At 35.2% G+C, this 17,325-nt stretch overlaps 1 protein-coding gene across 1 annotated transcript; it reads right to left on the bottom strand.

The window, feature by feature from the left end:
- Positions 1 to 1,090: 1,090 nt before the first annotated feature.
- LOC131062955 (subtilisin-like protease SBT1.2) lies at positions 1,091 to 5,298 on the bottom strand. Its single transcript, XM_057996706.2, has 2 exons — positions 4,602 to 5,298; positions 1,091 to 2,634 (listed from the first exon to the last, which is right to left on the bottom strand). Exons 1-2 carry the CDS (start codon positions 5,296 to 5,298, stop codon positions 1,091 to 1,093), a joined length of 2,241 nt encoding a protein of 746 aa, XP_057852689.2.
- Between the last annotated feature and the right edge of the window lie 12,027 nt (positions 5,299 to 17,325).

The following is a 17,325-nucleotide window of genomic DNA, read 5'->3' as shown; positions in this document are numbered from 1 at the left end:
GACACCTTTTTTTTATGAGAGCACATAATTTAATAGCATTACAAGTGTTAAATAATTCATCTAGACCTAAGAGTTGTAAGGTGTACAACACCTAGTCGCCTAGTGTTAACATCAAATGTATCTTTCATGGACTTTCCTTCCAACTTAAAGTGGTTGGAAGTTGATACATGGCTCTCTTTTTTTTCTCCATTCTACTTAAGTTTTAATTCTTATATTACTTAGTTTAGGACATTTTCTAGTTCCAACAAATTATATTTTCTATTTGGAATTCCTTTATAGCTTTCAATTATAGAGCTCCATTATTTGAGCTATCTTCTAAATGAGCACATCCTTAAACTCATTGTTTGGTATTCTTTGAGTCTAAGCACGTGAAGTTAATTTTTATGTTTTGAAACATTGGAGTAGTACACTTTGCATCATGAGCTAGAATCCACTTGACCAACCATTACTTAATTCTCCATCACTAGGACCTTAGTTGTAGCGCAACTCCTCACATAGTTGTTCATGCTCTATTAGTTTTTCTCAACTTATCTTAGTGGTGAGGATGGACACCTCCTTCCCTTTAGTGGAGAAATAACACCTTCTCACTAAGCATTTTTAAACATTAGGTGGTGAAGTAGAGCATCCACCTAGATGACATTTACTAGTTTCCCGGCCTCAATTGATCCCACCCTTTGCATTAGCTTTCTATGTGGGTTGATGTATACTAAATGTATGCCTGGATCTATTATCTAATTTATTTTGGCTATAATCAGACCTTAATATGCAAAACCTACTTTTTCCTATTTATGTTGATCAATTGTGAATACTTTCTGCATCTAAAATTCCTCTGGACAATGAGTAATAATAAAACATCTGCCCTCAACATTACCTATATATAACAGATCCTTCAATTAGAAGATAATGAAAATTTATGTGAAAGGTGGTGTGCACTGTCAAAATCTGCTCACGTACATTTAATGTCAATAAGCAAATGCAAGTGTGAAGTTCATATTTGAAACTGAGATGGTGTTTTCTCGAAACTAGTTTTATTCAGGAGGAACAAGTTTTATTCAGCAGCATTTTTAGGTGAGAGACCCAAAACTTTACATTATGCCCATGTAACGGATATGGGGCTCCTCACTTTGTACTTCTCATCATCAGACACCCAACTCAAAGAGCCCTCAGCATAAACAGTAACAGAAGGCTGTGGTGCCAAAACGCCATCAAATGTAACTGTATAACTCTTCTTCTCACTCACTGCAGTGAAAGACAACTGATTTGGATTCACAGATACTTTCATTCCTTTGGGTTCCACGACTTGGGCAGTGTAATTTGCTGTGGCATCTCCTACATTGGTTACAGTCCTCTGGAAAGTAACCGAAAAGTTCTGAGTATTATTGAAGACCACAGGGAAAGAAGGGTAATTCAGGTTTCCTGCTAAGCTGGAGTTACAGACGACCTTTCTATTAGTAATCATGAGAATCTGAGAAGAATTGTAGTTCAAACTACACAGATAAGCAACATAGTCATCAGCAGTGATATCATAAACAAGTCCCGGATGTGCTGCCCTTTCAGGATTCACATGCCCTGAACCAGTGGCAAAAAGATCCGCGAAGCTTCCATTAGAGCTATCAACAATAGGCTGTCCTGTACGATCCAAGACATCTGCAGAAGTCATGATAGCAGATTTAATGGCGGCGGGGCTCCAATCAGGATGCACACTCTTCAACAACCCAGCAAGCCCACTCACATGAGGCGTTGCCATGGAAGTCCCAGACTCGAAATTGAAATCGACTTTTCTTTCATCTGTTGAAACACCCGAGGGATTGAGGTTAGAGGGCCAGGCGGCCAGGATGTTAACACCGGGGGCAAGAATGTCCGGTTTGAGAATCTCAGGGCTTGCTAGGCTAGGCCCTCTAGAGGAAAAAGAGGCCACAGCAGGGGCATTTCTTGTTCCAAACATGGTGCCCTTGAAAGAGAGTGTAACAGTGGGATTTACAGTGGAATTCATGTAGGCCTTCATCGTCTCTCCCTCTTTGAAACCGACCCGTGCAGAAGGTAAAACATCAGCCGGGACTAGAGTTTCTTGGGCATGAAATGGGCCTTGGGCTACGATCATTCCAAGCACCCCTGCGTTTAAAAGCAGCTCTTCTCCCTGTGGGCCATTGGTGACTGCTCCCTGGTCGCACAGCAATATTTTCCCTTCTGCAAGTGCTGGATCTGGAATATTACAGAGTGGATCTAGTGGGTTGTACATGAAAGGTGCGGTTATTTGGACTGTGGTGTTGGCTGGGTAGATGGATTCGGCATGGAAGAGTGTTCCGTTGCCCAGATTTACGTCGACGATGACGTCTCTGTCGATGGTACTTGCACCCACTGTGGTTATCCATGGAGCTTCGCTGCTCATTGTGGCAGGGTATGGGCCCCAATTGCCTGCGGCACAGCTTACGAAAATGCCCTTGTCCATTGCTCGGAAGGCGCCGATGGCAATCAAGTCTTGGTCGAAGGGATGAGAGAGCCCTGCGAGAGAGAGGGAGAGTATGTCGACTCCGTCTGCAATGGCGTCGTCCATAGCTGCAAGGATGTCTGAGTAGGCACACCCTGCTTTCCAGCACACCTTGTACATGGCTAGGTGAGCCCATGGAGCCATTCCTGTTTGCACCCAAAATCATTATGATTAGGCTAGTGGCTGTGAATTGGGTTTGTTTTCTTTGGTTCAATTGAGAGAAATCAAGAGTTTAGTTCAGCGATCTGGAGTTTAGTTTTTTATATATGACAAATTTTCGTGGAATGATGTGCAATGGAGTCTCATTCACATTATGGATAAATCAAGAGTTAAATCCATGACTAGGACTATGGAGTTTAATTCTTTAGCTATGACAAAGTTTCATGGAATGATGTGCAATGGAGTCTCATTCACATCATGGATAAACCAAGAGTTAAACCCATGACTAGGGCTATCTAAAGGAGTAATGAGAGTTTAGTTCAGCAATCTGGAGCTTAGTTCTTTACATATGACAAACTTTCATGGAATGATGTGCAATGGAGTCTCATTCACATCATGGATAAATCAAGAGTTAAACCCATGACTTGGGCTATCTAAAGGAATAAGTAATCATAATTTAGTTCAGCAATCTGGAGCTTAGTTCTTTACATATGACAAACTTTCGTGGAATGATGTGCAATAGACTCTCTATCACATTATAGACAAATCAAGAGTTGAACGACTTGAACTACCTAAAGCAACAGTTGAAATGAGCTAACTCTAGAAATGTGAATTGGATTGATCAATCAATAAAATATTTACTTTGTATATAAGAAATTTTTATAGACAATTTTTTAACCTCGTGTTATTAATGTAGAGAAATCAAAATGTTTTAAGTCATTTTTTTATGTCAAATTTTCAATAGTTTTGATATATAGTTTATAGGAAAATTAAGTAAAAAATATATTAGAAATTAAAACCATTTTCAACGTTTACAAATAATATAAGATTTTGTTTGAATTATAAATGCAAATTGTTTTAAAAAAAAGTAAGGTGAAGCCTTTCAATTAAAAATTTTAATTAGCATTTTTTTAGGTTGATTTGTGAATCTAATAATAAATCATAGGTGTTGGAATAAAAAAACTGACCAAGAAAACATCTACAGTTGTAAGAATGGGAGAAAATGAATACTCAGAACAAACAATATATCTATTGTTTGAAATGTTTCAGATTTGTCTGTATGAACCTTTTATTTTTCTATCAACATTTCAAATCACACTTCATGATGCATCATCAAGACGAAGAAATTAGATAAATCCAAAACAATGAACATTGATTTAAAAAAATCATACATTCAAATCCAAAAACATTTCAAACTATTATCTTGAATTATAAAAAATTCTAATCTTTAATACATTTATTCCTCAACTATTTATAATTATCATGTTTATGATCTATTCTCCAATATGATGGATGTGAAAAGACTCAAGAATGACTATTGTTTGAAACATTCCAATATTTCTAATGGTAAAATAGTGCTCCTAGATGAAATGAATGCTATATCTTTATTTGTAAGAAAAGATTTTGAATCACAAATCTAAATGTTTTAGAATGAAGTTTTCAAATATTTAAAAATAAGAAGGTGAAACTTTCTAATTTAAAATTTTAATTAAGTTTTTATATTGATTTTCTATTCTAGAAATAAATCATAATTGTTAGAATCAGAAAAAGCAATTAGGAAAGCATGTATTATTTTACGAATGGTAGAAAAAACAATACATCTATTGCTTGAAATGTTTCAGATTTGATTGTGTGAATTTTTTAATCAATATTTTCAAATCACATTTCATGATGCATCATCAAAATGAAGAAAATAAATAAATCTAAAATGTTGAAAATTTATACAATCAAATCCAAAAATACTATACATCTATTTGCTAAAAACAAATAATACATCTATTCCTAAACTATGTATACTGATCATACTGAATTATTGTTCATGATCTACTATTCAACACGAGAATGCATGGCTCTATCATATGAAGTATTTCTAATGATAAAATAGTTCCCCTTGATCACTATTGCATAATGAGAAATAGTTAGAAAAGCAATGTAAAATGCTCCTAGACAATACCTTGGGCTGTTCCATTGGCGATTCCAAGAAAACTAGCATCACTCACACTGTTCCCAGCTGCAATGGACGATGTATGAGTGCCATGCCCATCAGAATCTCTAGCAGAGTTACCATACTCTGTGGAAGACGCATTAGTTCCTTTGTTGTAATACCTCGCCCCAATGATCTTATTATTGCACTTGGAGGGACTGAATTCAGTTCCATTCTGGCAAAATCCCTTCCACCGTGAGGGTGGCGATGGAATTCCGTGGTCATGAAAAGAAGGGCTCTCTGGCCAAATCCCAACATCCAGAACACCAATAATTATCCCTTCTCCCATCTTAGATGTCTGCCATAGCCCACCACTTTTCTGAGGATCAAGTCCAAGAAAATAAGGTGAATAAGTGGTTTGAAGCTGCACAATTGCATCTGGGTAGGCTTGCAAAACGCCATGGGCATTTTTAATTTCCTCTACTTCCTCCTCGCTCAATTTGGCAGCAAAACCAGTAATGGAATTCTCGTAAGAATAAAGAAGACTAGATTCATATCGTAGAAATGATGAATGCCAAGTTTTGCGATGATCAGAATTAAGAAATCCCTCTTCTGGTTCCTCAAGATGAACTATATAAACACTCTCTGCTATAACAGTTTTCATGGCTGGTATTCCAACTAAAAGGAGCAACAGTAGCAGGGCATCCTCGCTTAACTTCATTGCCATGGTGAACTATGCAATAACAAAATTAAGCTTTACGAAAGTTGCATTTCCTTGATCTTCCTTATATACAGAAACTCACCATCATAATTTAACCTTTTCATATGTTCGGCACATGTAAAGAATAGGATACCCACGTAATTCAAAAACATAGTGACTGTTTAAGCTTTACCATTTCAGACCGTGCTGTTCATCGTTAGAAACTATTCAGTTGGCTGTTGTGATAAGAATTGCTCGCCCTTTCATTAAGACTTATATGTATCAAACAAAACTAAAATGCAGACAGTTTTACAATACAAATTACTATAAAGCTTTGGCATGCACGCCAGTGGTTTAATTTATAGCAAGGGACAAATCTCCCCTCTCGTTTGAATAGTAGCTCGTCTATAACGAAGCAATTTATACAAAAAAATTCTGTTTTTTTAATGCCTATAGGTATACGCAGTCTGGTGAATCGTGTTAAATTCAACAAAATAAAAATATTAAAATCTTTTTTAATTCATTTCATAGTGTGATGGTTAAGTTGTGACATTGTTCATATTACCACTATGGTTCAAGCTTTCTTTGGACTATTGTGATAGTAGGTTTGTGTCTTCACTGATCCAGTGTGCTCACGGAGTGTATACCATTGTGGCGTTCATGACGATGGTTCCATAGGTGTTCATGTCTATGCTAGACCTTCACTGAGTTGGTCTGCTCGCAGGTTCTATGACACCTGCTAGGCTATCATGCTCACAGTTCTAGGTTGGTATTTTTGTGTTAATGTCGGAGATGAGGTCCCCCATTTGTGGCCTCACCTAGTTATGGACCAAGCTAAAAATTCCCAATAACCAACTGAAAAAAGATTACTAAAACCTTTTTTTTATGTGTTACAAACCATTCCACATCACCCCTCTGTATATTCCTTACATGATAGACTTAGAACTAAATTAAATAAATTTGAAACTAAGATTATAATTATTCTTTATTTTATATCTAAGATTAAAACTCAAAATATATAAACATTCTCATTTTTATTCTTGCTCTAACAAAAGTGTGTTTTTTTACACAAGTTTTGTCAAGGTGAGGTTTCTCACTTTATAGAACTACATCAAATAGAAGTTGAAGGTTCTAACTTCACAAGATCATTGTCACCCACAATTTATGACCCCTTGTAACAATTTTTTGTGCCCTCTTTTCCCCTTCTTGTATTCCCATGCTAATTTTCTTGGTTCAATGGTTTCAATTTGTAGTTGATTTAACCCTCTACAATATTCAATACAATATTCAATATCTATGCATCTACATTATATGACTTCTTTTGGATATGAATCTTTTTTTGTGTATGCAATGTTTGTATTTGCACAACCATGTATGCTAATTATTTGCAAGTCTTTCAATTTTTCACAAGCCCATTTACAAGAAAGATTTTAAAAATAATTAACTAGCCTAAACATGAGAATTCTTGTCCATGAGTGGTATTGAGGAAATAATTAGGAAAAATCAATGCCTTTTGGTATGAGGGATTTGTTTATGTATTCAAATTTCACAAATATGCTTGATTTTTTAGATTGATGATTTCAATATTCTATTGGCTTTAGGTTGGAAGCATATTGGTGCATCTTAGATCAAGGCCAAATGTTTATTCAAAGCATCTTAGATCAAAGGTATTCAAGCTACCACTTGTATAACTAGATTTTGAACGATTTCGAGATGACATCTCCTTTGATTGAAGGCACCTTTATTTGAAGGTGATGTCAATTTCAAATGAAGCCCACTTTTTGGAAACAAAATAAGGTAATGCCTTGACTATAGGCCCTTTAGTTTCCTCCATTCTAGCAAGCAATCCCTTGACTATAAAAAATAGCAACAAAGATAATAGTGACTTGGATGAAAGAGATGACACCAAGAAGTTTAAGATACCAAGGACATGGCTTTAGTCAAAGACCCTTATTTTGGTTGATTTTATGAATAGGTATTCCTCATTGGTACATCCAAATTTTATATATATATATATATATATATATATATATATATATATATATATATATATATATATCTTTCCTAAGAAATCCCCCATTTACCTTTTATGCCTTGTTTTACCATTTTCTTTACTAATAAAACTTGTTATTTTTTCCCTAAAGTGTCATAAAAAAGGGAAAATAAATAAACTAAAACCTAAATATGTTCAACCACCTAAATAATATTTTCCAATGAAATTACTAAATACTACAATGCATAATAGCATATCACGAAATTGGGATAATGGTAGACAATACTAGGCATCAATAATTTTTGTAATTGCTAACAAACCATCTCAAAGATATAATTGAATATTTTCAACTTTGGTGCAATAGACATGATTGAGGATACATTAGTTCCAATATTAGATTTTAGACCTTCAGTTATAGGTAATAGATGAAGTAATAACATAATAGACACTATATAGAACATATACTTTATCTCCCTTATTTTAGTGACTAAGTTGTGACATCTACCCATAGGCCACACCCAAGAATGTATCTTGCATATCCAACCAAGTCATAGAAAAATTCAAAATTTAATGTAGAGAGCTTTAAGATATATGCAGATGAATACATAGGGAATACTCTCAAAAGAAGCATGAGTGACATAAATGATATTTGACATATGACTTCAAATCCATACTATAAATATGTATGATACCTTACATTATTTGTAGTATACTATTTGAGTCATCTTATACATAGTCCAAACACTTGATAATCCTTTTTTCCCAAAAAGTGATACTTTATACATTTTCCTACAAGACCTAGGTTTCCCTAAGACTATCATATCCCAGTCCTCTATAATATACAAAATACCTCAAAACATGTTTATCATTCCCTAACAATAAATAGCTATCTATGTCTCAACATAAAAAATTCCCCTACTCTTCCTATCCTTATTTACACATTCCCTTCTTCTTGTTGAACACACAATAGGACTGAGAGGGGGTAGGGGGATGAATTAGTTTGGCTCTCTAATACAACACTATTTATGATCTATTAAACTTCAAACCATTGCTAACATATTACTTTAATGAAATCATAGAATTACAAAACACAATCAACTCATGAACGCCATATTTACGTGGAAAAACCAAGAAGGGAAAAACCACTATGAGAATCACACTCACAATATAGATATAAATGATTACAATAATTAGGCCATGGGCCAGGGAGCTCACTACTCCAGACTTGCAAGGTAAGGTGCACAACCTTAGGGAAAGATACAAGAGTTGCTAAGAGAGACACACTATCTTTTGGAAGGTATAGTTGAACTAAAAATAAATAGGATCTCCTAATCATGAAATTGACCTTGAATCATTGTGTCAAGTGTCCAATATCATGGAAAATACATCTCACCTCAAACTCTATTGTTGAACACTATCAAAGCTCTTCTCAATCAAACCTGTTTGCATATCAATCACATCCACATCTCATCATTTCACACACATTTCATACTTTTGTACATCTCAACACACACATTTACTCATCCTTATATACAAATATATTCATTAAAACTCTCTACTAGCACGACCCAAAATAGAGTATACAAAATTACCTAAACTAGACCATCCAGATCAATAATATCTAATGTGGTCCACTCTAGGAGAAAGAAGGGACCCAAAAATAGCACCACACATCCCTTTAAGTTGATTCCAATGAGCCGCATACCTTAACACATCTTCCAAAGTTATTTCTAGATGAAACATGTAGATGAACAATAAAACTCAGCAACCAGTGATCCCAAAAGCATCTTCCAATGGAAATTACCTAATGAAGATCTTCACACACCATGGTGAGACCCAAAAAAATATTCCAACTCAACCTCCAATACATATTTGGACCAAAAAGTATGATCCAAACTAGAGATAATCCATCTAGGCACACTAAGACCCAACACAACAAACAATACTAAACACAAACTGACATAAATCACATGTGGAACAAAAATAACACTAGAGATTCGAACTAGAAAACTGTACGAACCAAATAAGCATGTCCTCCAAACTACAACATTGTATTCACATATGTAGAAGCCAATATTAGACAAATCCAACATGAGTCTGATAGACATTGTCGCTGTTAGAGAACAACAACAATTAACATTATATCCAAGTCTTCATACCATATTATCTACAATTTGAAATAGAACATTCTTCCACTAGGACATTAAATACTCTTTCATGCATATTGAAACTTCTACTACACTGATCTTTTGAAAACTTCTTCATGTAAGCAACAAATCTTCACTAGACAATGCGACAATATTTGAACACTTAATACCATTCCAAATATACTATTGAACATTTGTCACCAAATTTATATAGCTTACTGTAACATCAATGATAGCACAACCTTAACTAAGATATGAATCAAACTCAACAACAACACATATTGATATCATACATCTCTGATCATCTTCCACAACAAAATTCAACTGAGGCACCAATCAAACCCAACAACAATACCAATTTCTGACACTCTTAATCAATAGTACAAAATATAGAAACCTTCATATACTTGCATGACAATATCATAACAACTCCCCTGTCACCAGCTGTAACCGACAGTAGTTTGTATGACAACAAAATAACAACTCACATGTCACCAAATATAACTAACAGTAGTTTGCACAACACAAGACAACATTTTTTTTCACTAGTTGTCACCAATAGTAGTTTGCATAACACAAGGTTGTATCTGGACCAAACTACATCCTGACCAACAAGTTTAACATCAACGGCAACATACAAGAGTATATTCGGACTAGACCACATCCGAACCAAAAAGTTTGACAACAATGAAAACATAACTTGGATTTTCAATAGTTTCCCCCTTTGTCATTTATATAAACACTTATACGATATTCTCTTGAAATATCTCCCCCTTTGACATCACAGACAAAGAGCACACATCTAAAAACAATCACCTTTCTTCGGAGCTCTCTCCCCCTTTGTAATATTCTTCTAAACTCTTTTATCTTGGCACATTCTCTTTCTATGATACATGCAATAGTCCCCCTGACAAGGACAATTCTCATCTGTAACCACTTTCCTGAAACCTAAGAAACATATACTATATTGCTCCCCTTGAGAGCAGCCATGACACCAATCTAGGAGGTAGAAGATAAGCTTTGAGTCTGCCACTTAATATTGCATCTCATGATCCGAGTAGCACAAGGAACAATCGTAAAGTATTCTTCTTCTATAGTAGATAATGACACTGGATTTTGCACCATCTTAACTTCTTTCAAATGTTATCTATGTTTGAAATTGATTCCATATATGGATCTACTGTTCTACATCTTCATCTAAGATTCACATTGGGAGCACAATCTTCCTAAGCATTCTTTATCAGTCAACAATTTTGAAGACAATACAACACCCAACTCTTTGAGAGGGGGTCATAAGATTTTCAAGCAGATCTCCCCCCAGACAAAACACTAAGCATATTTCCCAGAAGAATCAACACCAACTGAGGGATCATATCCATTCATAACCGTATCTTCATCTGATTTCTTCATCCATAGTAATTTCAACTTCTCTTTAAGATCAATCTTACTTTTCAGATCAATAGACTTATCATTCCTTTCTCTATAGTACTTAGCAATATGCCCAATCTTGTTACAGTTATAACATATCAAACCTTGTTTTAGTCCACTTCCATTCATTCCGCCACCACCAATCCTTTTTAATCTTCCATTAGACCTGCACTCAATGACCTCGTGTCCATACATACTGCAAATATAGCAATATCCCTTGAAAGACTGAACAATCCTACCATACCTTACATTAATATTTTCATTCCATATTATTCTACTTCTGCACACATTAGCTTTATGACCAAACTTATTACAAGCATAACATTGTTTATTGAATGAATGTGATCCCTTCTAATTTTTACACTCACTTATTTTGTGTCCAGATTGATTGCATGGAAAACAATTACCATTGAAAGATAATGAGTACCTAGTTTGAGAAGAAGACTTCCTAAAATTTATTTTGTTTTGGACCATAGTAATTTCACCTTGATTTAATTCATTCTTGATCTTTTCTGTTTGTTTATTATCTTTATTCAGCCTACTCATGAACATCCTCTTGATTTCTATCTCACTCTTGTTTACTGCTTCTGGTACATTTTCTAATGTCTTACTTTCTTCTATCTAATTCAGATCCTCTTCAACCATATTTAATCAACTTTTAACTTCTAGAGCTTTCTCTTCTTCTATAGCAACAAGAATAACCTCTTTCTCGGATTCAAGTGCAGTCTTAGTTTGATTCCATTCTTCACAAACTTGTGTCAACAAACAATTGCTTCCATTGTTATATTTCATATAGTAGACATTTTCATCTATTCTCATACATTTTGCAACTAATCTCCTGGTCCTCCTTTCTTGATTTCACATCCAGACTCTTTAAATATGACCTCATAACCTCTATTATACATTTGACTTACGCTCAACAAATTATGTCTCAATTTTTTGACATAGTAAACATCAATAGCCTTATGCTTACCATCAATTATAATGTTTCATGTTCCATAAGTAGTTGTAGCTTCCTCTCTTGCAAATTTCACTGATCCTCCATCATACTTGTCAAGTTTAATAAACTTCCCTTTATCTCCTGTCATGTGATTTGAAAAATAGGAGTCAAAGATCCAAGCCTTCAGTTCAACTTTAGCATGCAAAGAAGCCTTTCCCTTTACAAGGTTTCTATTGTTGGCGATTTGGAGGAATTGATTATGTGTTTCATTGATGTTTTATCATTGATGGCAACACCGATAGTTTTGGTTGTTTACCGGTTTTCGGTTGGTTTTGTTAGAGTGGTTGGTTTATGATGTTGATTTGATATGCTCTGGTATGCTTTGGTTTGTGGATTTGGTTTCGATCTGTCATTCATACTACTCATATGTGTGTTTGCTTCACCAATAGGAATAATAACTATAGCTAAAGTGTCAACCTGAAGTTTGGACATTCACTCTGTAAAGCTATTATCTCCATAGATGAAGTTCATTTGTTTATCAACCCAGTGACATATTACTTGAAATGGGTCTGCACTATATATACACTAAGTTCCTGCAATAGCTATTCTACATTACTGCAACAACCAAACCTATTTGAAATAAGTAAGAAAGAATTGTAACAACTGATTGGCTACAAGAAAACTCTGCATTAACATAAAACCCAATTAAAGAACTTGTTAACTAAGTCCAAAGATGACAAACATGAATTATTATGTTTGCTTTGGCTACAAGAACAGTCAATTGCTAGAACGACTACTACAACAGAAAGCGAAACTAAGTTAACAAATGCATAGGAATACTAACCAAGATAGAATAACATCACTTTATTCATTGTCTTTCAAAGGTCGATACAATATACATAATGAAAGAAAGCTAAAAATACTCTGCAACTTTATTCTGAATCTTTTGTTTCTCTTCCTCTTCTCTTTCTCTAACCTCAGAGAAGTGCAAATTATTATTTAAAAATAAAACTAAAACAACTCCCTACAATCTAGGTCACGCTGATGAAATAAGGCTGAGAATATTTATGACAGAGAACAAACGGAGTTAAGCCACTGAAAACGTGGATCACTACTAAACCGCAGCCAAGAATATAGCGTGGCAGTATTACAAAATTTAATTTTTACTGAAGACAGACATAAATGAGTCTTGCACACCCTACTATTCCTTTGGCGCTCCTTATGCCCATTATTCTCTTTGTTGTTTTAAACTTTTAACTACCCCTTGAATATCTTTAACTACCCCTTGAATATCTCTAACTACCTTCATGACACAACACAAAAAATGCCACTGCATCATCTTCTTTATTCTTGCAATTAAAAAGATAGAACATACAAGAATACACATATATCTATTTTAATTACTCAAAATACTTATATATTTCACACATGATATCACCTATGATAATCTGCATGGCAGCATGAATAATTGGCATGACAACATGAATAATTGGCATGACAACAAGAATAATTGGCATGGCATCATGAATAATTGGTCAAGACAAAACAACATTTAATGAATAAAAGGAGCTAATATCTCAACTCATCATGCCCCCCAACTTAGTGTCTTGTTGATCCTCTAGCAAGAGGAAATTTTTTTATTCGGGCACTTACTCGCAAGTCACCAATAGTTCCCTATCCTGTCCCTCCTGTAGCCAAATTCCAATAAAATGCCTTCATTTTTTCCAATCTAGCCCATCTGGCTTCTTTGGTGGCCTCCTCTATGGCTTATCTACAACCCTGCATCCCATTAATGGCCACATAAGGATAGGTGGTTGAAATATCAAGGGTAGCCATTTATTGCTCTTCGCCATACCCAAATGGATGTATTTAGGGGCTCTTTGTATAGCTACATGAAAATTAGGCAGTGAATGAGGTTCACCCTGTTTTAAGTCTTCTGGAATATTATTCCAACGCTGAACCAGATAGTCCATTGCAACAGAATTTCATTTTTAATGAAATGTTCATATTCCTGGTATGTTTCCTCTCTTATTGGTAACACCTGGCTCCTTTCATCAGATCTTGCTAACAATTTATGCCAATCATAATAAAGAAGTCATGGATTCTTGGCTTCAGCTTTGAGTGGTAATGGACAATCAAATTCCAAATTTCTATATGTTTTGGCTTGAGTCCCCATGCTGATTTCATTTTGCACCCATGACATTAATGCTTTTATGTGAATGTCACCAATGTATAACAAGGGATTCCACTCACTGTTAGAAGATACAACATAGTTATGCAAATAGAATTCACATAACAAATTCTTAATAGATGTTGGAGAGGTTTGATAAACACTATAAAATTCTTCTGGGGTATCTAAAGAAGGACTAAGGTCTCTAACAATGTGGTTTAGCTTAAAACTTAAATACTACTTTTTTAGATGCAAAGCATAAACCCTTGGAGGAGCCCACATTGTATCAACTCAGGAACCATACTAGAAATTGTGTGAACTTTAGCTTTCAATTCCTCAATCTGATTATCCCTCTTTTCAATTTCTTTCTATTTTTTATCAATAATCCCATGTAACCTAGCCCTTTAGAAGATGTCGCTCAACTTTGATGGGTGGAGGGTTGCTCAATATTTGGTTCCATCACTATTTCTTCTGCAAAGTCAAAGCTTCATTGGCAACAAGAGGTTCATCCTCTGCAAAAACCCTAGGGGGTGAGGGATCTCTGATATCCTCTTCTTGGGCTGCTAATTCTTCTGCAACATGAGCATTTTCCTCCCTAAATTGAAGTATATCTTCAAATACCCCCCATGCCATTTGAGAAAAATCCCTAAGAGAATGTTCTACTAACAATTTTATCAAGCCATGATGACTGAGAAAATGATTACTCCCTTTCGTGTTTCTTTTGCACTCATGGAAATAAGGTGTTATAGAAAATTGGGAACATTTACCCTTCGGTCATGCCGTAAATGACTAAGCAGTTTAAAATGGACTGAATGCAAATTTGAGTACCTTCCATCATAGGTAATGTATTTCATCACATACAATGCCACCTGGGGCCATTCCACTAGAACAGATATCCATTGAGTTCCTTGTTTGTCCACCCTTAGGGGTCCATCTGTTGGGTGTGTAAATTCTACCCTAGCGCTTCTTGCATCCTTAGATTTAGGAAACAGCTCCCCTTCCTGCAACAACCTAGAAACTTCATCTATTCACTTCTCTGTGGTAATAATTCTTAATCCCTTTATAGAGGCATCTACTTCATTGAATGTACACATGAATTCGGAAGCAATTTCTTCATTGTAATCTCTTATTTTCATAAAATAATCAATCCACCCATGCATACGGAAATAATGCTCACACAGGATGTCCTGCAACAACATGTCATGAATTATAGGTTCATGATGGATAGGATCTCCACCCATGTCTATTTCAACTTTCAAAATAATTTCCACAATAGAGAATGAGGGACTGAGATAACCTGCAGAACTGAAAATATTTTGCTCGAAAATACTTTACTTCCAGTTTCTTTCAATGATTTCAGTGGTAGGATGAACTGGTTTCTCATGGAAAAGAATGTCTTATTCAAAAATGATGTTAGAAAAATCAAAGCAGATTACTGACAAGGATGTATAATTACTCGACTTGGAAAATCGGACCATAAAACACCCCTCCCAACTTATGATGGCACGTGTCCACACATGCAGAAAGGACAAAGGGAAGGGTACGTGGATTTTAAATAGGCAATAATCATAGCAAAATAATAAATGCATAATTAATAAAGAATAAACAATGTCATACCTGCAGTCATACCAATAAATGTTGCATGAAACGATTAGCCAATAAAAAAGGTGAAATGAGATGATGTGACATGAATGAAGTGATAGATAGAGAGATGGAATGGGATGACGTGGATGGAAAAGAATTGTTATCAGAGAATAATATTTCCATAAGACATGGAAATATTTTTATGAAAGCATGCTTGAATAATTTATTGAATGCTAAGAACGTTCCCTGCAGAAGCTACATGAATTGCACCCTTAATGTCTTCTCTAGTTGCTCTAGAAACTTCTTCAAATGCTAAAGGAACTTCTTCAGTTGTTGCAGGAACTTATGTTTTTTCTTGGTTGGTGAATTGATGTAGGAACTTCTCTTTGGTTGCAGGCTTATGATACAGGCGTAGTCGATGACCAATGACTAGAAGCTTGAATCTAACTGGACCTATAGTGGTCAAGTGGACTGCTCCATTTATAAAAACTTCATCTATTTCATATGGGTCTAACCATCTTGTCTGCATCTTCCCCATAGTATCTTTATATCTTGAATCATACAACAGTGCCCAATCATCTATTTTAAATTTTCTCTCCTTTATGTACTTATCATGCCACTTAGCTCCTTGATTTTGAATAAGTTTTGTATGTTGGACAACCATCTTCCTTAGCTCATCCAACACATTTAATTGTAGAATGTGGTTTGTTTGTGCTTCAGAGAGTCATATTCAATTGTAGAGTTGTTATAAGGGTTTTGTGCTCAAACTCAATGGGTATCATTGTTGTTTTTCCATACACCATTTCAAAAGGTGTAAAACCAATTGGTGTCTTCCATGTTTTTCTGTATGCCCAAATGGCTTCAGGAAGTCTATGTGACCAATCTTTCTTATGAAGAGCTACTCTCTTAGTAAGAATGGCTTCTAAATCCATGTTGGTGAATTCCACTTGACCATTTTCTTGTGGATGATATGGGGTAGACTTCCTATGCCTGATATTGTATTTATTAACCAACATTGCAATCAATGTGGAAGTAAACTGTGGTCCTTGGTCTGAAACAATCTCTCTTCGAACTCCATACCTGGTAAATATTTCTTCATAGATAAATTCAGCCACTTTATTATCTCTTGCATGTGTCATAGCTCGTGCTTCCACCCATTTGGTGACATAATTAATGCATACTAGAATATAAGATTTCCTATTTGAAGAAGAATCAATTGGCCAAACAAAATGTAATCCCTATTTGTCAAATGGTGCAACTAATATCTGTGGATATAATGACATTTCATCATATCTGGTAGGTCTACCCATGCGCTGGCATCTATCACATTTTCTAGTATATTGTGTTGCATCCTTATATAATGTAGGCCAATAATATCCTGTGCTAAGTATTTTAAGTGTTGTTCTTTTAGCAGCAAAATGTCCTCCACATGGTTCATCATGACATGCATGAAGGATATCATATGTTTCATCCTCTCTTACACATCTTCGCATGAATTGGTTAGGTCTAGTATAAAATAAGCAATCAACAATCCATGAGAAATTAAAGCTTTTCTCAACTAACAGTCTTCTTTCTTTAGGAGAAAAATGAATTGGCATCTTATTAGCAGCTAAATAATTTCCAATATCAACATACTAGGGTGTGTGTGCTTTTATAAGGAACAAATGTTCATCTGGAAAAGCATCGTCTATGGCTGCATGATCATCCTACAATTGAAGCCTAGAAAGATAATCTGCAACTACATTAGATGTACCTAGTTTATCAACAACTGTACTGTCAAATTCCTGTGGCA

The sequence above is a fragment of the Cryptomeria japonica genome, chromosome 5 (genome assembly GCF_030272615.1).
Source record: "Cryptomeria japonica chromosome 5, Sugi_1.0, whole genome shotgun sequence".
Lineage (NCBI taxonomy): Eukaryota > Viridiplantae > Streptophyta > Pinopsida > Cupressales > Cupressaceae > Cryptomeria > Cryptomeria japonica.
This window is presented reverse-complemented; position numbering and strand designations above follow the sequence as displayed.